At 37.3% G+C, this 20,825-nt stretch overlaps 1 protein-coding gene across 1 annotated transcript in view; it reads right to left on the bottom strand.

Moving 5' to 3' along the window:
* The window catches only part of itpk1b (inositol-tetrakisphosphate 1-kinase b), a 38,569-nt gene that overhangs the window by 16,388 nt on the left and 1,356 nt on the right, over nt 1–20,825 (bottom strand). Inside the window, exons 3-5 of the mRNA XM_066670497.1 lie at nt 10,032–10,056; nt 2,783–2,908; nt 205–322 (exon numbers count right to left, since the gene is read on the bottom strand). Of these exons, the coding sequence (XP_066526594.1) occupies nt 205–322; nt 2,783–2,908; nt 10,032–10,056 (269 nt within the window). The remainder of the gene's footprint in view (nt 1–204; nt 323–2,782; nt 2,909–10,031; nt 10,057–20,825) is intronic.

A 20,825-nucleotide genomic window follows, 5' to 3' on the forward strand; every position in this document is an offset into this window, starting at 1 on the left:
TGCTAACTGAACCTTCACACTCTGCTCTTACTGGTGCAATGTGCAATTAATGAAGATTGGCCACCAGGCTGGTCCAATTTAGCCATGAAACCTCCCACACTAAAATGACAGGTGTTTCAGTTTCATTGTCCAACCCCTGTGTGTGTGTGTGTGTGTGTATATATATATATATATCATATCTCACAAATGACAGAGACAAAGTACCTTTCATGCAGTCTTCTATCCGATGGACCAATTGATAGGACTTGCAGCGGTCAAGCAGGGTTCTGATGGCTGGGAGTGGGTCCAAGACTATAGTCTCTGGGTGAGCATCTATGTAATCCTGCAAGTCCAGGCCAAAAAGTCAGAGTTATCTCAGAAGCATGATCTGGCATGTATATACACACATGCATGTGCACACACACACACACACACACTTCCTGAGCCCTGTTATGTCACTCATACTGTGCACAAAACTGTTTTTATATAACACCAGCACCCTTATAGATCTGTCGTTTTCATCTAAATGCCCTCAATGCTCCATCTCTTCTCTGCATCATGCACTCATCACATTTCTTCCCCAGATATTTTCAGTGTTCTCCAATTGTGTCCTACTTCGCTGCCTAAATTCTATCCATGTCTTCACATCTTTCATTTGTTTTGCCTCAGTAAACACATTATCATATTGTGCATGCACAAATAATTTTAAACCCATTTAAATGGCTCTTCATGAATGTATTCTTATAGTGTAGCTAAAAAAGTCTCTCTCACACACACGAGGACATGTGCGTCTGCTATGTCAGCAGGAGCATCACTGTGTGGGGAGGAATGCACATTGCGCCAGCACAGATGAAACAGAGGAAGTGTTATATAAGGCAACCATGCTGCCATCAGAAAACAACTCTAATCTTCCACTGGGGTCAGAATGACCCAAATTTCTGTTTTGAGGCAACTCTAAGGCCTTTCACATAAGAGTAATTATAACTGAGTTCCTTTATAAAGTGCTATGTTCTTTGCCTTCTTTATAGGAAGAGGGAGGACTTTTGTGGACTATTTCTTGCGCACAATTTCTTCAGAAATGACCAGTAATAATAGGTAGTCTGTCCCTTTTTGTTGCTTTTAAAGCCTTTACTTTCGAGGGAAGCCTTTGAACATTTCTTTGGGTATACAACAGAATTCCAACCAATTCCAGAGCATTATTAAAAGGTACTGATGTTGGATGATTTAGATTAAATCACAAAATCCAGTTACGTTCAATCACTGCAGCATTCTCAGCCGCAGACACTCCGCTCACAACTTCACAGAGTCTCTGATACTTTCAGTGCATTAAATGGACCTCACTGTCAGGACTGGTACAGTTGTTGAATTGGGGGGGGGGGGGTGCTCTGGATGCTTTGAGGAACTTACATGATAAGTTGAGTGTACCGTCAACTTACTGAGTGCAAATCAAGTGCAAATTCATATCAATCATTCAAAACATTGATTATAAGCATGGGCTGCACATGCTCTGATCTTGTGTACACAGCCGCAAGGAAACAAAGCACTGAGGGAAACCCTGCAGTAGTAGGCTGTGTTTGGACACGTTAGGTGGTGAAAGCGAGACTATCACTACAATGGATGTAGTGTTCAACAGCCCAATGCTAGGAGGCTTTTTCTCCAATTAACACTTTGTATTGGGCATGGTGACCTAAAGTTAATATGCAAACTAATTTATTTGTCCACAATGAGTGCAACTTCATTCGTTCATTGTCTGCTACTGCATATCCAGTTTAGAGTTGTAATGGGTCTGGAGCCTAATGAAACCTACAAAAATTCATGTCAAAACCTTGCATTTGTATTACACTGTAACTTGAATGTTAGCCTATTTATTACTTCTTGTCAAAATGCAAAAATCTCTCTCTGAGCATGCCATAGATTCATGCATAATCCACTGTGAGAGAAAAATATTATGCTATTTAAACTGCAGTTGTTTTGCTGTCACACTGAAACCAAATTATCCAACACAAATTAAATGAATGAAAAAAGGTGATTTGTCTCCCTGTTAAAGATGATTTCCAGAAATATCAACTTTTTCAAATATCAATTTTTATTTAGGGCACAGCAGGTAGTGTCGCAATCACACAGCTCCAGGGACCTGGAGGTTGTGGGTTCGAGTCCCACTCCGGGTGACTTCGGTGAGGAGTTTGTGTGTTCTCCCCGTGTCCACGTGGGTTTCCTCCGGGTGCTCCGGTTTCCTCCCACATTCCAATAACACACGTTGGTAGGTGGATTGGCGACTCAAAAGTGTCCATAGGTGTGAGTGTGTGTGTGTTGCCCTCCAGGATGTATTCCCGCCTTCTGCCCAATGATTTTAGATAGGCTCTGGTTAGACCGCGACCCTGAACTGGATAAGCGCTTACAGATAATGAATGAATGAATATTTATTTACAATAAATACCACATCTTGAATATTTCATTTATAAACTCCTTTAAAAGTGCAAAAACATGCAAATGAATATGCCACAAGTTATGATATTTGTGTGTTATATATTATAGTATGGTTCCATACTAAATGTCACAAGTAGTGAAAATGCAGTATTACTTAAACAATGTTTGGCTAGTGAAGATTTAAATAAGTTAGTTAGTTAGTAAGTTAATACTTTCTTTAAATCTCATGCAAAAAAAGATCTCATGACCAGAGAGGTAAAGAAAGCAGCAAAGACTTTCTTAAATGTTGTTTAATGTGTTTTGCATGGAGAGTTGTTGCAGAAACAAAGTTTTTATGTAGCAATATACAAGAAATTTTGGAATATTTCCACTCTACCTGCACACGCTGGACCAGTAACAGGGCCTGGGTGTCATTCTGGTCAGCTTCTAAGATCAAGTCTGTCAGCTTGTGGATGATAACATCAAGTGGGCCCTGTTCTTCTAGAGGTTGGCTCAAATCAAGCTAAAGGCAAAGGAAAGACGACCATTGAGTAATGATGCTGGAAATTAGTTAGGAGAAAAATCAAAACAAAACAAATCTACATATCAGGTTCTAAGAGCCTCATCCTTTCACATTTACATATTATTAAATGGACTATATAGGCTATTCATTCTATTCAGCATGCTGTTTTCATTGCCATTTCTGTGTGTGATGCCTCCAATGAAAACATATTCCGTTAACTAGAATCTTGCAAGAATACCTTACTTAAAAGCTGAAAGCTTGAACTGATACACAGACTGTATAAGTATTAGAGATGAGGAATCAAGTCTGAAACTCTGATTTAAGTTGCTCAAACTGTGACTTCAGACTCAAATTGAGACTCGCCCTCAAATGCCTCGAGGCTTAAGACTCAAACAATTATGTCATGTAATTAATATTATTGTTACTATTATTAATAATATTATTATTATTCATATTAAAAGAGCAATCTGTAACACTGACAGCAAGCGTTTCAAATCTGAACTATAATACAGTTTCAAAACAGTGGAGAGTGCTGTCCGCCTCCTTCCACTCCACCGCAGACGTGAGGCTCGACCAGATTGCCAGTTTGAGGAAAACAGAACGATCAAGCAAGAGACGAGTTTAAGAACTTTGGATCATAATAGCTAAGAAGAATGTGCCTTAATCAACATATTTACACACAAAAGTGTTCATCATTTCACTAAAACACCTACCTACGCAAGAGAAAGTCAAAAAGCAAAAGAGCGGTCGCCATTTCGCTGCATTTACTGTCCAAATCCACATTAAATTTTCTGGTGTTAAAAAGGCTGATGTTACTTATCGATTTGCAGATCCTGACTTCTTATTCACAATTTTTGTTGGCAAACATTTTGTTCCACCTTACATGCCCCTTTATGAGTCCCGTTATTCATCAGGTTCTTGAATTCTCTGTTCCAACTTAAGAGATGAAACTAGCACTATAGTTTTGAAACTTTTTGAAAGGACTGTTATTCCACTTTATTTGTTAAATAATACAAACCAATTGGATGTGATGTCACTAAACATTTACTTACTTAAGTGAAAGGCAAATATGGAAAAAGCCGCAGCTGTTTTTCCTGCATTTCCAAGAAAGTACTGTCTAAACCATCTTACAATTTTCCCTTCAACCATAAAGGCCATTTTAGGGTGCAGAACTTTGCTTTTTATTCAAGCATTTTGTTCCACCTTAAATGGGTCAGTTTTGAAGATTTTTGCGTTATTCTCCAGCTTCTTACTGAATAGTCATTTCCACCTAAAAAAGCTGTGGGAAGCTAAAGCTAGTACTAGGTTTTATAAACAAAACTAATTTTGAAACACTTCTTATTACCCATTTTATCAATTTAAAACGTACGACTATCATGTCACAGAAACATCTACCTACTAGTGAAACACTTATATTTGCTGTGAACTACCAAGCTAGATTTCTCCATTCCACCTTAAATAGGAGAATATGCGAGGCTTTTCAAATACAATTCTTACTCCTAAATTTGTTTAAAACACACACACACCACAGAGAAACACACATGACTCTGCCTCAATTTCTTTAAAACAAACAAACTGTATTTACACCTTTCAATCATGTTGCAGGTCATTTCATGCAAGACACTATTTGTAGACCTGGCAACGTGGTGGGTTTGGACTATTTGTGATTGGACAGAGGGTGGGATGTCAGGCAGGACCTCAGAGTGAGCGATCACAGGTGCTCCGCTCCGGACTGGGTACTTCAAGAGAATATACTGCTTAAGCAATATTATGAGAGGCAGCAGTTGACACTTAAAGACTAATTACAGTAAATATCTTACAAATTACTCCTTTAATGAATTTAATTTGTGACTGTTTGGTGACCTGCGCTCCCAGCACTGTGCAATGTAACACAGCCACAGATAACAAAACAGCATTGATCACAGCAGCAACAAGTCCACCTGCAGGAGCTGTGCGTTTTGTCATTCATTTTAATTTAATAATTTTTTGTTATATTGTGCTACATTTTTATTTGCAATATTTAATGTAGTAAGCCTAACACTGCATTTACACTGCTCCGGTGCATTGATGGAGGTGAATCTCCCACAGTCTCGATACGTCAGACCCATGATGCACTGCACAGCCACGTTTGATGGAACCAACGTTTCCCATTGAAAACGAGGGGATACTTTGCTATGCATTGATGCGCCAGAGCAGTGTAAATGCAGCGTAAAGGCTGCATATTTATTTGTAATTATCTAATTCATTTAGATGACTGCATAATTTTATATGTAGCTGTATATATATATAGAGGCTTTCCAGGAGTCTAACTCAGAGCAGGAGTGTGAGGCACACAAGAGAGAGTCACTTCTTTCTTTTCATAAGCCCATTTCACATTAGACGCAAACGCCTCACTTGATTTGGACTTGCAAAAAATGATATGTGTAGACTGTATTTATGTAAGTGATAGGAACTAGAGATTAGATAATGACCATTTTGAACACAGATCAAGACAGGATTCAAAACTTCAAAACATAAGACATAATTTGAATGCAAGCAAATTCAAATATCCTACTCCTGACTAAGTTTTAAAATTCTATTGTAGTAGGACATAAAAAAAATACTGTGATTTTCCTTCTTTTACTATTTTCCGATGACAGAGATAGTGTTAAAAAAAGTGTTAAAAATTGCTTTTGAAATCAAATTTTTCATACTGACCATCCCTTAGCAATGATACAGTTTTGCTTACTCTTGAAAATCTCTCAATTAGCTTCATTAAAATTGATCGGAAACCGACTTAAATTAACTTCCACATATTCATACTGGTGTGTTATTTGCAGTTTTAAAATAAATAAATAAAAAATCCTGAATCCTACTGTTAGTATGCATGCATAATCTCAGTTGAAAGGGTAACAGCAATCAAACAATAATATTTACAAATTGAAATACGTCTCTTCTAAGGCCGATTCCAATGGTGATGATGACATTAGGAGTGAGCTCTAGTGTTGATGTGCTGACAAGCTCACTCTGCTGCATGTTCCCTTAATCTTCTGCTTACACTACACTGAGAGACAAGACCCTAGACCAAAGCCGTATGTGGAGTGGACAGAAATATATACGCCACTCTGCTACTCCAGTTATATCCCTGAAAGGAATGTTTCACACACAAAACACCTTCTCTCATAACACAAAATGTAAACATTGCTCCTGCCACGCCATAAGATGAACGGGAAAAATGACTCAGGTCTTCACTGAACACAGATATTTTGAAGAAACCACTGCAGCTCCTTTAAATCTGACTAAATCTTATCACACGCTGTGCCATGATGGCAGTCTTATGATCACTGTCACACGTGTCTATAAAAGGCTGCCATCACACCATACTGACATTAAAGTAAACCATATTGATTTTCTGGCAATAAATCTATGAATCAAAGGTCGGACTGGTTTTAGACGTGCATTAGTTTAGTGTTTCATGGCCAAATTTTAAACCAAAATTCAACATTGATCAAGTCTTTGGTCACAAAAGCACCAAATCTGCCACTTCAAAGCCTGTCACATTACATGGTCAAACCAGACATGGAACTGATCTTATACCAAAAGGAAAAGCCAGATATTGAAGGAGAAAAAGATTTAAACTGTTGTGAAACAAACTGGAACTAACCTAGCAATATATCAAGAAATGCTAGGAGCACAACATGCTTATCTTTCCAGCAAATACTGTTAATTTCACAGAGCTAAGGTTTTTTGGCCTTTAGGGATTAAACTACAATCATATAAAAGCCTTGATTACAACTCGGGTAAAAGCCTTCGGACAGCCATTAATGTATGTAGGGTGAAAGAAAAATGACCCATTTTAAAACAAATAAATAAATTCCACTCCAAAATGATCCAGATACGCTGGATGAATCTTGCCCACTGAAAAGAAAGCAGATTCACTGCTCCACAGCCCAGTGCTCTTAGGCTATCTGAAGTGATAACTTTCACTTTCCCATTTGACTGGCATCTGAATGTCTTCTATAGTAATTGTTGTATCTTAAAAGCTAAAGTTATTAGAAGGTGATTAGAAGTTGGTGTGGATACTTAAAAAGGAAACCCATGTAGTATTTCTACATTACAATTATAGCAGATTACTGCACTTTTTCACGTTAGACATCGATTCTAGTGCTTTTATGCAGTTTCTGTGTGGGTGAAATGGCTAGAGTTACACTCTTTGAGAGTTACGGATGAACTAATTCCTACTTTAGCCAAATGTGTGTTGGACATCGATTCTGGTAACAACTGCTTTTCTGTCAGTTGCTGTGTGTAGTTATAACGGTAAGAGTTATGCTCAAGTTAGTTTACGGTTGCAATAACATGGTCCAATATATATTATGAGCAAAATATTGGTTTTATTATGAAACTTGATTTCACAACAGTACTGTAAACATGAATTATACTCAAAAGCAGGTAGGGGGACTGGAGAGAAAAAAGCCACTTCTTACATTGTATTCCTTTAAGGAGTCATTCCCCCTCTCAGGAGTGTAGACACATTGAGGACAATGAACACCAAAGGTAATGACTTGAAATGAATTCAGGTAAAAAAATTACAGTGAGTGGCTATAATTTTGGGAAGACTCAAGGTAAGAACACTGTCAGTTTTCTGCCTTGGCGATCTAATAACAAATTAAGGAAAGTGCAATACTGAACGACAATAAGCAAACCTTTCCTTAAATGTTGCTTATTCACTGAGTGTAAAGTGAACCCACATTTTAAAAAGACCTTTAAAGGCAGTGTGTGCAAATGTCAGTGCAATCTATCAACCATCTCTTTTCACCACACAGCACGCTTGAGTGTACACAGTGGTGTACGGGTTGAAGCCCAAAATACTACAAGGAGAGAAGAAAGGAGAGAGAGCATCAAAGAGAGCGAGAGAATGAGAAAGAGAAAAAAAATGTCACTTCTATGCTGCTGTTCCTGCACTTTGTTTCCCTTCATAAAATATTGACACACTGAGCCTGTGTTCATATTTTATGAGCAGATATTAGCAAACAAGTATTATCTGTGGTCTGGTGACAACTTTAACACAACGGAACTACAACATAATCTACTCAAAAAGTGAATAATAGCATTGAAATGACAGAGGGCTAAATTTAGTGTTAACATTAACTGTAGAGGTTGAGACATCCTCCTTGAATAACTGAGAAGTACTTAGTGTGCTCTGAGTAATCAGATCATCAGTCCACACTGAATACAGTCATCAATGAGATTGCCACAAGCAGCTAAAGATGAAACTGAACCCAAGAACTCAACATCCTGTGGGTTTCCATGAAAGCCATATGCTCAGAAGAAAAAATAACCACCTTTAAATTCAACTCTAGATCACTTAAGCCATGAAAATGATTTTAAGGAAAACAGAAATAAAGAATGAAAGAAAAACACAAGATGGATGCAGATACAAAATGGAGAATTATGGAGCTAAAGCAGTGACAAATATTTGAATCTGGATCTTTGAATAAAATTTGGCTGAATTTTAAATATTTAAATTATATTTAACTGAATATTCATTCATTAATTTTTTTGTAAGCGCTTATCCAATTCAGGGTGGCGATGGGTCAGGGGCCTACCTGGAACCATTGGGCGCAAGGCGGGAAGACACTCTGGAGGGGGTGCCAGTCCTTCACAGAGCGAGACACACACACACAGTCACCCGGAGCGGGACTCAAACCCACAACCTCCAGGTCCCTGGAGCTGTGTGACTACTACCTGCTGCACCACCGTGCCGGCCCTATCTGAATATTTCATATTTGAATTATATTTGTATGGCATTTCATAAACTTTGAGGAGGTGAAATATTCAGATCATAAAAATTCTGAAAAAAGAGACATAAATTCAAGTCTTAATCCTTGAACAATGTGATTCTTGGGACAAGGCAAAGTGTGTCCCTGTTCTACTCTCAAACCACTTGATCACTTGAACACTGTGCCCCCTTTGCTCACACTGTTATTTAAGTGCTCACTTCAAGAAAGGTGAGCGTGGTGATTGGTTAATGCTGTGTTTGACTTCTCTGTGGAAGTTCAGTTTTCCTGAAAAGCCCACCGGTTGACCTCTGGCCTAGATTTGTATTTTTGTGATCTGAATTTTTAAGAATTTATGAGTTTTCAACACCCCCCCCCCCCTCTGAATGTCTTCAATTCAAACTGAACATTTCACCACCTCAAAATTTCAACTTAGTGCTAACCCAGTTTAAATATATTGAATTAGAAATCAAATATAAAATATATAATTCTAATAAAATAAATAATAAAACATTCAAAATTCAGATTCAAATACTTATGTAACTGATTTAGCATAGAGAATGAAATAAAAATATAATATTATAAAGAAAGAGGGAAATCAAGAATAGAAGAAAAAAGGAAACAAAGAACAACACATAAAACAGGGAGGCTTCTATAGTCATAGTACATTTGTAATATTTAAAAGGTAGAGGGTAAAGAAATGATTATGAATTGTCTTGTGGGAATGTGTCAGTTTTAAGGAGTTTATGTGCAATAACATCTTTACAATCTAACATTCTCAGTTCAGTGAATGCCAAATACACATATTAAAAGCAGGAATATTGACCTGTCTTAAAAAGAGCAAGCCACACCCCACTGTTTTTTTTTTTTTAATATACTGATCTAGAGAAGACTTGGACTAGCAACCAGACCACAGACCAATATTAAGACACCCTGGAGATTAAGCAAAAAACAAATGTACTTGTTAAGGCTTGAAAACAATCTACAACTTTTACTCTCCAAGTTTATGTGTCTTTGCTAAGTACACAGACTAGACCAAGGCCAGATGATGGTGGTGCTTATACTCTCATTAGTCCAGGGCTATGTCTGCAGAGTGTCTCTGAGAAATCCCTGCTGGAATCTATACACCTTCACAATGGAATCTATATCTGCACAAGTTCTTGGATGTCTGGATATACTGTAAACACAGGAGTTTGCAAGTTGTTGCATGGGAACAGACATGGAATAATATTTGGGATTTGGCTCTAGCAAAGTTTTGGATATCATCAATTATGACAAACAGAATAAAACAATAAGATAAATCTAGGGCAAAAATGAAAACATTACCCATGTATTTGTACCTTTTAAAAAAAATAAAACAGACTTACCTGAACCACTTCTATCCCTCTTTTCCTAAAAAACAAACAAACAAAACATTATACACATTCTCACTATAGTGCACTGACACTATATAAGTATTTTATTAACATTGTCAACTGTTTCAGAATACAGACTTAACAAAATGCCTTAAGTAAGATATTATACTATATCCTAAATTACTAATTACTTCAATTTCAGTAAAATAGACTAAGTTTTAGTTTTTCAAATAATGTTCCTTTTAATTTGTTATTTCTTTTCTTAAACCATGAATTTATTGCCAGAAAACCATTACTATGTGGTTTAACATCAGTCTTACAGACACTGTGACAGTGTAATCATTAAAAGACAGCTGACAACCTTACTTATTAATAACCTAAAACTTGCAATTGTTTAATAGTTTGATTAAAGACATACTTAAAGTCATTGTGTCAAAAATACATACAGAAATTATTATGGACTTAACAATGAGTGAGATGTTAGTCATTCTGTTTACCTCAGGAAAAATGATTACAAATTAAAACGCGAGTAAAACCACTGACACTGTTAGTACTTCCACTTGTAATAACATTATCATTGTAATATAATTGTTGAGGATAAAGGAAATCCTTAATCATAGAGTGTTTAGAAAAAAAAACTAACAAAAATGGCAATGCATATATCATACTTAACTATACTTAAGGGTGTTACTGAACTTAAGTCTTTTTAATTGTATGTATGTGTATTTTATATATACACACACATACATACATTTACATATACATATATATATATATAAAATTTTTAAAACACGTCCATTGGGAGTTTGCTTTGAAATGTTATTGGTAGTCAAGAGACACTTTGACCAAAATAAATAGTTTAGATACAGCAATATCTAGGAATGGGCAGTATCCAATTTCTCATACCTAGGGAAGTAGTGGCAGCGTCGGGCTATGTGAGCCTCATACCTGTGAGCACACAGTTGAGTGAAGGGTTTTTGTGCTGTGTAGCAAAGTTATCTTACATTAAGTATAATGTCTGTTACATGTTTCTTCATCATAATTACACATTTACAATTAAATGTCAAAAGAAAATACCCTAATGTTTTAAACATGGTTAAAACGGAACTCAACACCAACTCAAAGATCAACCCATCTTACACGTGCCTGCAACTTGACAGCCCAATCCTGCAATTTGACAGGATTGGTTCCTAAGCTTCATAATGCAAGAAACCCTAAACATCTGAATGTACGTTATCTCCAATTACGAACTACATCTACTTGTGTGATTCCGGGAAGGCTCCGGATCCACTGTGACCCTAAACTGGATAAGTGGGTACAGAGAATGAATGAATGAATGAATGAATATTGCAAAGTACAACCCCAATTCCAATGAAGTTGGGACGTTGTGTAAAACATAAATAAAAACAAAATACGATGATTTGCAAAATCTTTTCAACCTATATTCCATTGAATACACTACAGAGACAAAATAGTTAATGTTCAAACGGATAAACTTTTTTTTTTGCAAATATTCGCTCTTTTTTAATTTGAGGCCCGCAACACGTTCCAAAAAAGGAGGGACAGGGGCATGTTTACCACTGTGTTAAATCACCTTTCCTTTTAACACTAAATAAGCGTTGGGAACTGAGGACACTAATTGCTGAAGCTTTGTAGGTGGAATTCTTTCCAATTTATGCTTGATGTGCAACTTCAGTTGCTCAACAGTCCGGGGTCTCTGTTGTCATATTTTGCACTTCATAATGTGCCACACATTTTTAATGGGAGACAGGTCTTGACTGCAGGCAGGCCAGTCTAGTACCCGCACTCTTACTACGAAGCTTTGCTGTTGTAACACATGCAGAATGTGGCTTGGCACTGTCCTGCTGAAATAAGTAGGGACGCCCCTGAAAAAAACGTTGCTTGGATGGCAGCATATGTTGCTCCAAAACCTGTATATACCTTTCAGCATTAAATTATGTGCCTTTGCAGATTTTGAAATTTGCATTTATAACTATCTGGACAGTCCTTTTCCTCTTTGGCCCAGAGGACACGACTTCCAAAAACAATTTGATATGTGGACTCAGACCACAGGACACTTCCACTTTGCGTCAGTCTATCTCAAATGAGCTCGAGCCCAGAGAAGCCGGCCCCATTTCGCTTTGCATGGTAGAATTTTAACTTGCACTTGTAGATGGAGCGATGAACTGTGTTCACTGACAATGGTTTTCTGAAGTGTTCCTGAGCCCATGTGGAAATATCTGTTACAGAGTGATGTTGGTTTTTAATGCAGTGCCACCTGAAGGATTGAAGGTCACAGGTATTCAATGTTGGTTTCTGGCCTTGCCATTTACTTGTAGAGATTTCTCCAGGTTCTTTGAATTTTTTTGATGATATTATGGACTGTAGACGATGAAATCCCTAAATTCTTTGCAATTGTACGTTGAGAAACGTTTTTCTTAAACTGTTGGACGATTTATTCATGCAGTTGTTAACAAAGTGGTGAACCTTGCCCCATCCTTACTTGTAAAAGACTGAGCCCTTCGGGGACGTTCTCTTTATTCCCAATCATGACACTCACCTGTTTCCAATGAATCTGTTCACCTGTGGAATGTGCCAAACAGGTGTTTTTTGAGCATTCCTCAACTTTCCCAATCTTTTGTTGCCCCTGTCCAAACTCTTTTGGAACGTGTTCCAGGCCTCACATTCAAACAGAGCGAATATTTCCAAAAAAACAATAAAGTTTATCCATTTGACCATTTAATATCTTGTCATTGTAGTCAATTGAATATAGGTTGAAAAGGATTTGCCAATCATATTATTCTGTTTTTATTTGTGTGTTTTACACAAAGTCCCAACTTCACTGGAATTAGGGGTGTATGGGGGAAAAAAAATTATACAGGTTATTTTTTTATTTATTTTTTTTATTTTTTGCTACAGCATGTTCCTCATCCAATGAAACGAAAAAAAAACAAATGCAAATGACACATTTTGAAATATTACTATGCATTATGACAATAAATAGAAAAACATCTCTCTTTCTTAGCAACACTGCAGTAAACAGAAGACAAAATTGGACACAGGAGAAAAAAATACTGGACAAGCATCATGATCCATATATTCAGCTAAATTTTCTTCATCATGAAGTGACAAAACTTGCTTTGGAGGGGAAAATACATCCACTTCACCTTTAATAACACTGATGACCTGACAACCCCAGTACAAACAAACATGATATCCATGTTTCAGCATGAAACTTACAATAGAACACTGTTCTATGCAGCCTTAAGCAATATATGCTTACTCAATAATACACGAGAGGGAGTACTATAACGTGAGATATTGGCACTGGTGTGCTGCAATAGTAGGCACGAGACCGCAGGCTGAGTGCTGAAGATCAGTACAGCAGTGCCAATATCTCACGTTATAGCTCGAACCTCAAGTGTATTATTGCGATTATATCACAGTTTGTTATCGCCGTTACACACACACTTACACTTTCTTTTGTTTACAAATCAGAAAGCAGAGTCCACTGCCATGACTCTTTACTCTGTTCAAAATTAGGTGCGAGGACTGTCTTGTAAGCGCTGGCGTCATTGCTAGGTTGCATGCATTTTGTAGAGCGATACCTGAAGTGCTTCAGTCAGAGTGCCATTATCATGTAATATTGGCACTCTTGGAACATTTCTCAGCCAATCACATTGCAGGATCAGAACTAACTGTGGTATAATAATCCGTAACCAACAGCACAAGTCGACAAATAAAACGAATAATGTATCTGTGCACCGGTAGCATCTAGACTAAGCATCAAATCATTGGGGTTGACACAACATGCCTAAACTCATCATGAATATGAAAAATACAGGCACATATTTCACAATGTTGTTACGTGCACAATGTGGCTTGAATTGTCCATGTGAAAATACAAATATATTTCCCTGAAAATCATTATTAAAACCAATAAACAGACCCTATTAACTAATAAATCATCCAGGTAATCATTAGCCTGCTTAAATTCTAGGATGGTATTACCATACTTTCATGTTCTGCAGGGCTACACAAGCTTCACTTTTAACATGGGACATTTGCATGTAGTTTAGCACTGAAGCCACAGCTTCAGGTCAGTTGATGAACAGTGGTTACCCTGAAGCAATGTGCTAATGATATCAGAAAAAGATGTTAAACAATGTTGAAATGTGCATGCGCAAGCAGGAACTGTTAGTTCAGCCATATTTCACAGAGAGAACTTTAGGTGACGCTACTACACCGTCTGTTGTTATTAAGCCATATTTCACATTCCAGTTTGTGAACTAAATTTGAAACCATTCAGCATATTTAACCATTCAGTGCGACATAAACTGGTTTGAGAATAGAAAATTTGTTCCCAGTTGGACCCAAAGCAGGTTCTTTAGCGCGAACCACGGCTGAATAATAGGAAATAAGACAGGAACATGCTCGGTTTGTGTGTGTTTATGGGGCTGTGTTTGGTGCAACATTATGATCCTTGGGCAGAGCCTTGGCTCAGCGTTGGTTAATTCGCAAGTTCTCAGCAGGATGGCTCGGAACTCAGCAACATTTACACATATTATATCTCACAGAGAGAAGGACGGCTGAATCTGTCTTATTTCACCTGTGTCTTTGTCCCCATCTCTTTCTTTAACAATAGTTCAAGCATTTTGCGGGGTTAGGGTGTTTAGAAAACTCCATATAACAGCTCACAACCTCCTTAAACTTTACAGGCTTTACCTGTTACATTGAATAAATAAGTAATTGTAACTCTTAAAAATCAAATAAAAAGGTTCCTTGTTGGTAGAACAGTATTTATTTTTCAAATAAAATGAAAAAGAAAAACGCTGATGTTTAAATGTAATTTTTTACAGTAATATCACAGAATGTGAGTTGTGAAAATATACAGACAGCAGCTGTGCACCCCTTTAAAAGAGCATGTGGATAAAACCTTACAGACTGTAAACACTGTGCCATGAGAGTCAGAGCTCAATTAGCACAGCCACCAGTAAAGTCACTCAGGTGAATGAAGTTTGTGGTGTGTCAGTGAGGAGCAGACTTCTCTCTGTGTGAATCGAGGGAGTCTCTTATGGACAAGGGCCAGACTCAGACCTCAGACTTGGGCAGTCTTGCCCATTTCAACATGTAATGTAATGAAAGAAGATAAAACCACTACACTCAACAATTACATTGCAAGCAGGCTATGTCAAAATTAAAAGTCACAAATACAAACAAAGCATTAACACAAAACACAGCAGCTTCGGCCATGGAATTTGGGGGTGGGACTGGTGCCAGTTGAGACCCAGGAAAGCATCTATGTTTGCATGGATCTGCCCCTTTCACTGTTAGGTTTTATTTTGGAACCATTCATGTGGTGTTTCGATACATGCTCACATGTAATGTTGTAGAATATGTCTGCACTTAGCTTAACAAGCACCCTGTTAGCTCAGCTTGTCAGTACATGCATGCATATGTGTGGTGTGTGTGAATGAGGTTTCCCCAGTTTTCAGGTTGGGGTTAAGCCTATACTGACCTCTAACTCTTGTTAAAATATTTTCCAACTAAAAACTTTTAAACTTTTAAACTATTTTAAACACAAGTCACATATATGTTTCACTATTCACAAATAAATACATACAAATCTGTCTCTTACAGTCTGCAGTTTGTACAAATACAGGTTTTTGTTTTTCATAAATGTATCATATTTTTATGTGAATATAAATAATTTGTTTAAATTTACATTCCATATATTTGTATAGTCAAAGTCTCGAACTTAAAATTAATTTTAATTGTTAAATTGTTTAATTGTTGAATCTGCGTTTGTGAATCAAGTTACTCACGAGTTTTCTGTGACGTGCATTTGTTTATTTCCTTTCACGGGTTTTTGGACTTTGAAACTCTCCTTTCACATTTCACCTGATCCAAATACAAATGCAGCCTGATCCACAAATATGGCCAGCAGGCGAACAAGCCAACGCTAGGTGGCACTATTTTTTTTCTGTATTTATTGACAAATGTATTTTTTTTTTTGCATAAAAGTATATCTATGAAAACCAAAAACCTGTATTTACGAATGTAACTGTATTTGTACAAATTGCAGACTGTGAGACACAGATTGGGATGTATTCATTTGTAAACAGTGAAACATTTGAGACTTGTGTTTAATTTGTGGATTAACATTTATGCATTTGTAAAGTACTTTGAGACTAATCTCTCTCCATAGGATTCAGCTTGATCTAGATTGAACAAAGAATCCCAAATCATCAGTCTACGACAATAGCAGTACGCAAGTCTCTCACACACACACACACACACACACAAGTTCAGTGTTTACATGGTTACCAAAAAATCACTTATCTCAAGCCCTGTCACTGCCATGCCTCACTTGCTGCCCTGGTTACAAAGGAACTGTTGAAAACAGTTAGTGAGTTTGGCTGTAGTCTACAATACAGTCTGTGCAGTAAGTGTGTGAGAAATTTGGGACCAGGGGGAGGGAAGAGAAGAGAGAGCAAGAGCAAAAGCAAGAGCGAAGACAGCGAGAGAAAGAATTCATGTTCAGTCCACCATGGCAAGCATGCCAACTTCACGTCAGCAGAGATTAGAAGCCTTTCACACAGAAGGCCTCAGAATAGAAGTTGGGTTTAAACACAATTCAGAGAGAGAACATTTTCAGCTTTCAACATTTTAACTTCAAAGAACAAGCTGTCATTTGCTTCAAATGAAAACCAAAATATAAAAATAATACCAAATAATGACGAAATTAACACAGTTGTGGGGTTGAAAGGACTGGACTTGTAAGCTTGACTACTGCAGTAACCACAACAAAAATCTTACATTGTGTGGATGCTCAACTGCAGTAGTTTACAATGATAACCTGACTGAGGACAGTAAAACTGCTCCAATTGATTAAGGTATATAAATGATCAACAATAACTTACTCAGCAGTATTAAACTGCTAACATGTTTTGATTATAACTCTATCTATTTTTTTCTATTTAAATATGCAGGTTTATTATTCAACTTTTGGATCTGTATGTATAAGGGCTTAATTATTTGTGCTAAAACAGCATGTGGCAAAATTAATATGCAGCTTAAAAAATTGGTCTTAATGTCCACTTTTCACACAGACAAAAGCACAAATAGAATAATGTAACCATATCAAAAGCACACATTAACAATAAACATTCCAATTTTAATTTAAATCTTGGATTCTCACTGCTTATGTTATTCATTTAACACTTGCTCCCTTAAAAAGGTGCCCTATCTGAGATTTTACACATTTATAAAGCATCAAACAAATCTTTTTACTTTATTTTTATTTTCACTTTCACTTTTCAGAGCCACACTCTGGTCTGTTTTGCTGTTCACAAGGCCTTGTTTTCACTCTCTCCATGTTTGTTATGCCCTCCCCAACTAGATTGGCACTCCCCTCAAATCTTTCTCTAATGCCCCTTTCACACATGCACCTTAATGCACCTTTTACCCAGAGGAGATGTACGTGTGAAAAGGACCACCTGGACCTTACCTGGAATTTATCCTCTTTTGCGCCCTAGTAAATGCTTTTCCTGCACCTGCTGTACAGGCACTGCCCCATGCCTAAATCACGTTTCTTCTCCCACTGCAAGAGCGTGCCTGACAGAAAATCTCCTGCTGTGAGCTGCATGTGTGAACAACCACTCCAGGACATGTCCGGGCCTGATACTCCGGAGTTTCTCTAGAAATTCTCTGGAGTTCATGTTTGAAAGAGACATAAGCAAGATGGAGGACTCTACCAATCATTCAGGACAACACAACAATTACATATTGTTCCGTAAAAACAGCCACTAACACACAGTAAGGCAAGGTAAGTCCAGTAACGCTGGACAGACTTCTTCGATATGGAAAACACTACGTGCTACTGAAAGACTCCAACAGGATTCTGAACTCATGGTTATTCTCCTAGAAACGCCTTACAAGGTCAGTGATTTCTTGCCCTGCTGATGTGATGTGGTAAAGCACAAAGAAATACTGCTTTCTCTTCTCTTACTACCTTTAGCCAATTAGATTTCAGAATTGGAATGATCTGCTTCTTTGATTTTGTGGCTTGCTGGTTAACAGTCACAAGCAGCCTTGGTGTTGTTAATAGCTTGGAAATGTCTATATGACAAACCAAAGATGGCCTTAAAACAGGTAGTAATTAAAGTAAAGCATTTTGTTGTCAGCTAATTTTTAGGCTGACTAATTTCTTAGCACTGACAAGAACATCATTTTTGTAAATATACTCTTATTACTGATTTGATACCTGCCCCAAAGACCAAATTTGTCTGTTGTAAAACTTATATTGCCATATATGGCTATTTTGTGGCATTTGTGCTTCATAAATTGGCACCTGTTTTCAGATTAGGACATCAGACATGCAGACTTCCTGAATCCTTAAATGATTTAAAGCTTTATAGACTGAGAAATACATAAAGTCCTTGCAATAACTTTCAGAGGAAACTTGCCCTTAATGTATTCATTTGTGACTGTTAATTAATAAACCAATGGCCTTAGAAGCAAAATGGTGAGCTTCTATCCATCCTTGCACATTAAAAAAAATCTGTTTATGGGCAAGCATGAATTTTTTTTGTTTGTTTTTTTAATTAAGATTTCAACCATCTAATATATTTCCACTGTTGTTTGTTAGTCAAACCATGTATTTGTGCTGTTTCATTTATAACAAAGGTCCAGGTTAATTTAAAATGACTGATTTTAATTTGTATTTCACATTCTGTTCTGACTTGTTTGGAACTGAAGCCTGAACATGCCATGTAATGCTGTCTGCCAATGACTGACATGAGCCTGCTGCTTACAGTGATCACATTGTTCCAAACCCTTTTTCCCCCCCTTTCTCTCACTCTCATTTCCCACTCACACACTCTCCTTTTCTGCTTCTGAGGCCTCTAAGGAAATCTGAACCAATGCAAGCTTTACGTATTACATAATTGTTCATTCAGCTGGAGTCAGATACAGTGGAGTACAGCCTACAGTGAGTAACACAAGCAAGTCATATTTACACTTGCTCACAAATTTCAACAGGTCATTCAAATATGAGTTGCAGTGGCTACCTTGCTCCTTTCCTTTAAATGCATATACAGCCACATGCAGCTATAACAATTCTTCATAGGCCACATAGGTATAACATCTGGCTATGGTTGCTTATGTTTTTCCTCTCCTCTTCCTTGCCCTCATTTTTTCTCAAGGCCACCTAACAAATTGAAATCCAGGTGCATGAGCCACATATCTATGAGTGTGGGTCAAGTGAAGTGTTTTCGGCGCTGTGCAGTTCAGCTCAGTTCACCCCAAACCGAAAGTGCACACAGACATGTGTTGATCATAAAAACCCATTTCTGAAAGAGCGAATTTCAGCAACTCGTGCTGGGCGAAGAGGAAAATTCAAAAATACGCAGAATAATACAGGTTCTACGGTGATTAGAAGAATAACTGGCCACAAAAAAACACATATTTAGAGGAAAAAGCCTCATGCCTGCAAGAATAAAGTCGAGTGAAGGGTCTTCAGAGTATTTTGTTTGTTTTCAGCTTCCTTCCACTCTTCTAACCCAAACTCGGTGCTAAACTCACAACTGTGGTGGGCTATTCTGCTTGTTTTTCCCCCTCACATTTTCAGAGTGTGACATCACCAATCAGTGAGCTCCCACAGCACCCCCCCCCCTCCCTGTGGCCCTCTAAAATACAGATTAATTAACTCTTTGGCCTTATACTTAAAATCACAGACCAGAAACACTGCACACATACATCATAATTTTGAAATACTGCCCTCATTTTGAGATACCATCCACATTTTTAAATAGCGCGGTATACAGTATTACTATGAAACTGCCCAACCCTAGTTAGTCCACACCCAAAAACTGATCTAACCACTGTAACAGGTCATTTGTTGCAGTGACGTGGTGAGGCCAGTATGTCACAACTAAATAAGCCATTTGTTTAGGAGTACAATATAAAGTATGAATTAAGCAATCATACATCAGCTGTTGCCAGAAAGTTATTTTTAGAGTCTCAAACAGGATCATGAATGAATAATCCAAATGATGAAATTCACACAAGTAAACCGCCATGGGCAATAATCTGAATGTATTTTAAGAACACAGATTTTGTCTCAGTTTGTGACAAAAGCAGTGTCATTCAGTAAAAATACTTCCAGATGAACTGAAATATTTGGCTACAATATCTAGTCTAATAGCACACATCTTAAACCTTATTTAGAATTAGACCAGAAGGAAGCACACAAATTCTCACGTGTTGCATACATGACAATACAACCACAACTAACTGGTAGTCCCATGCACTATATTCAGCTGTCAATCTTCAAGCCAGAAAACGGAGCCAGAAAGTATTCTCAAAAGAGAGAAAAATAAAAAGGTGCTCAGGCTTTATTTCTATGGAAATGGGAACATGATGCATTTCAGTCACAATAAATATCATCACTATTTGAAGACATACCACCTGTATGTTTTATTACCAGGAAAACATAAACAGGTTGGATATACGACAGTGAAGTGTAAGGTTAAAAAAAAACAACATTGTATTAATTAATTTTGCCTGTTACTGATCATAAAGAAACAGTCACATATTGAGTATCATGAAGTACAACTATGATATATCATCACCCTATGATCCCTATATAAACACCTTCAATTTAGCTAATTTAAGCAATTAAGAGAATTCTAACCCTTTTTCTGTCCAACCTTTACATTAATTAAACTCTTCTACCTATACAGGAAAGTGGAGTCAATATTTTAATACGTTTTTAAAGACAGGGAACATAAGTGAAGTCTGTAC

The sequence above is a fragment of the Hoplias malabaricus genome, chromosome 1 (assembly GCF_029633855.1).
Source record: "Hoplias malabaricus isolate fHopMal1 chromosome 1, fHopMal1.hap1, whole genome shotgun sequence".
NCBI lineage: Eukaryota > Metazoa > Chordata > Actinopteri > Characiformes > Erythrinidae > Hoplias > Hoplias malabaricus.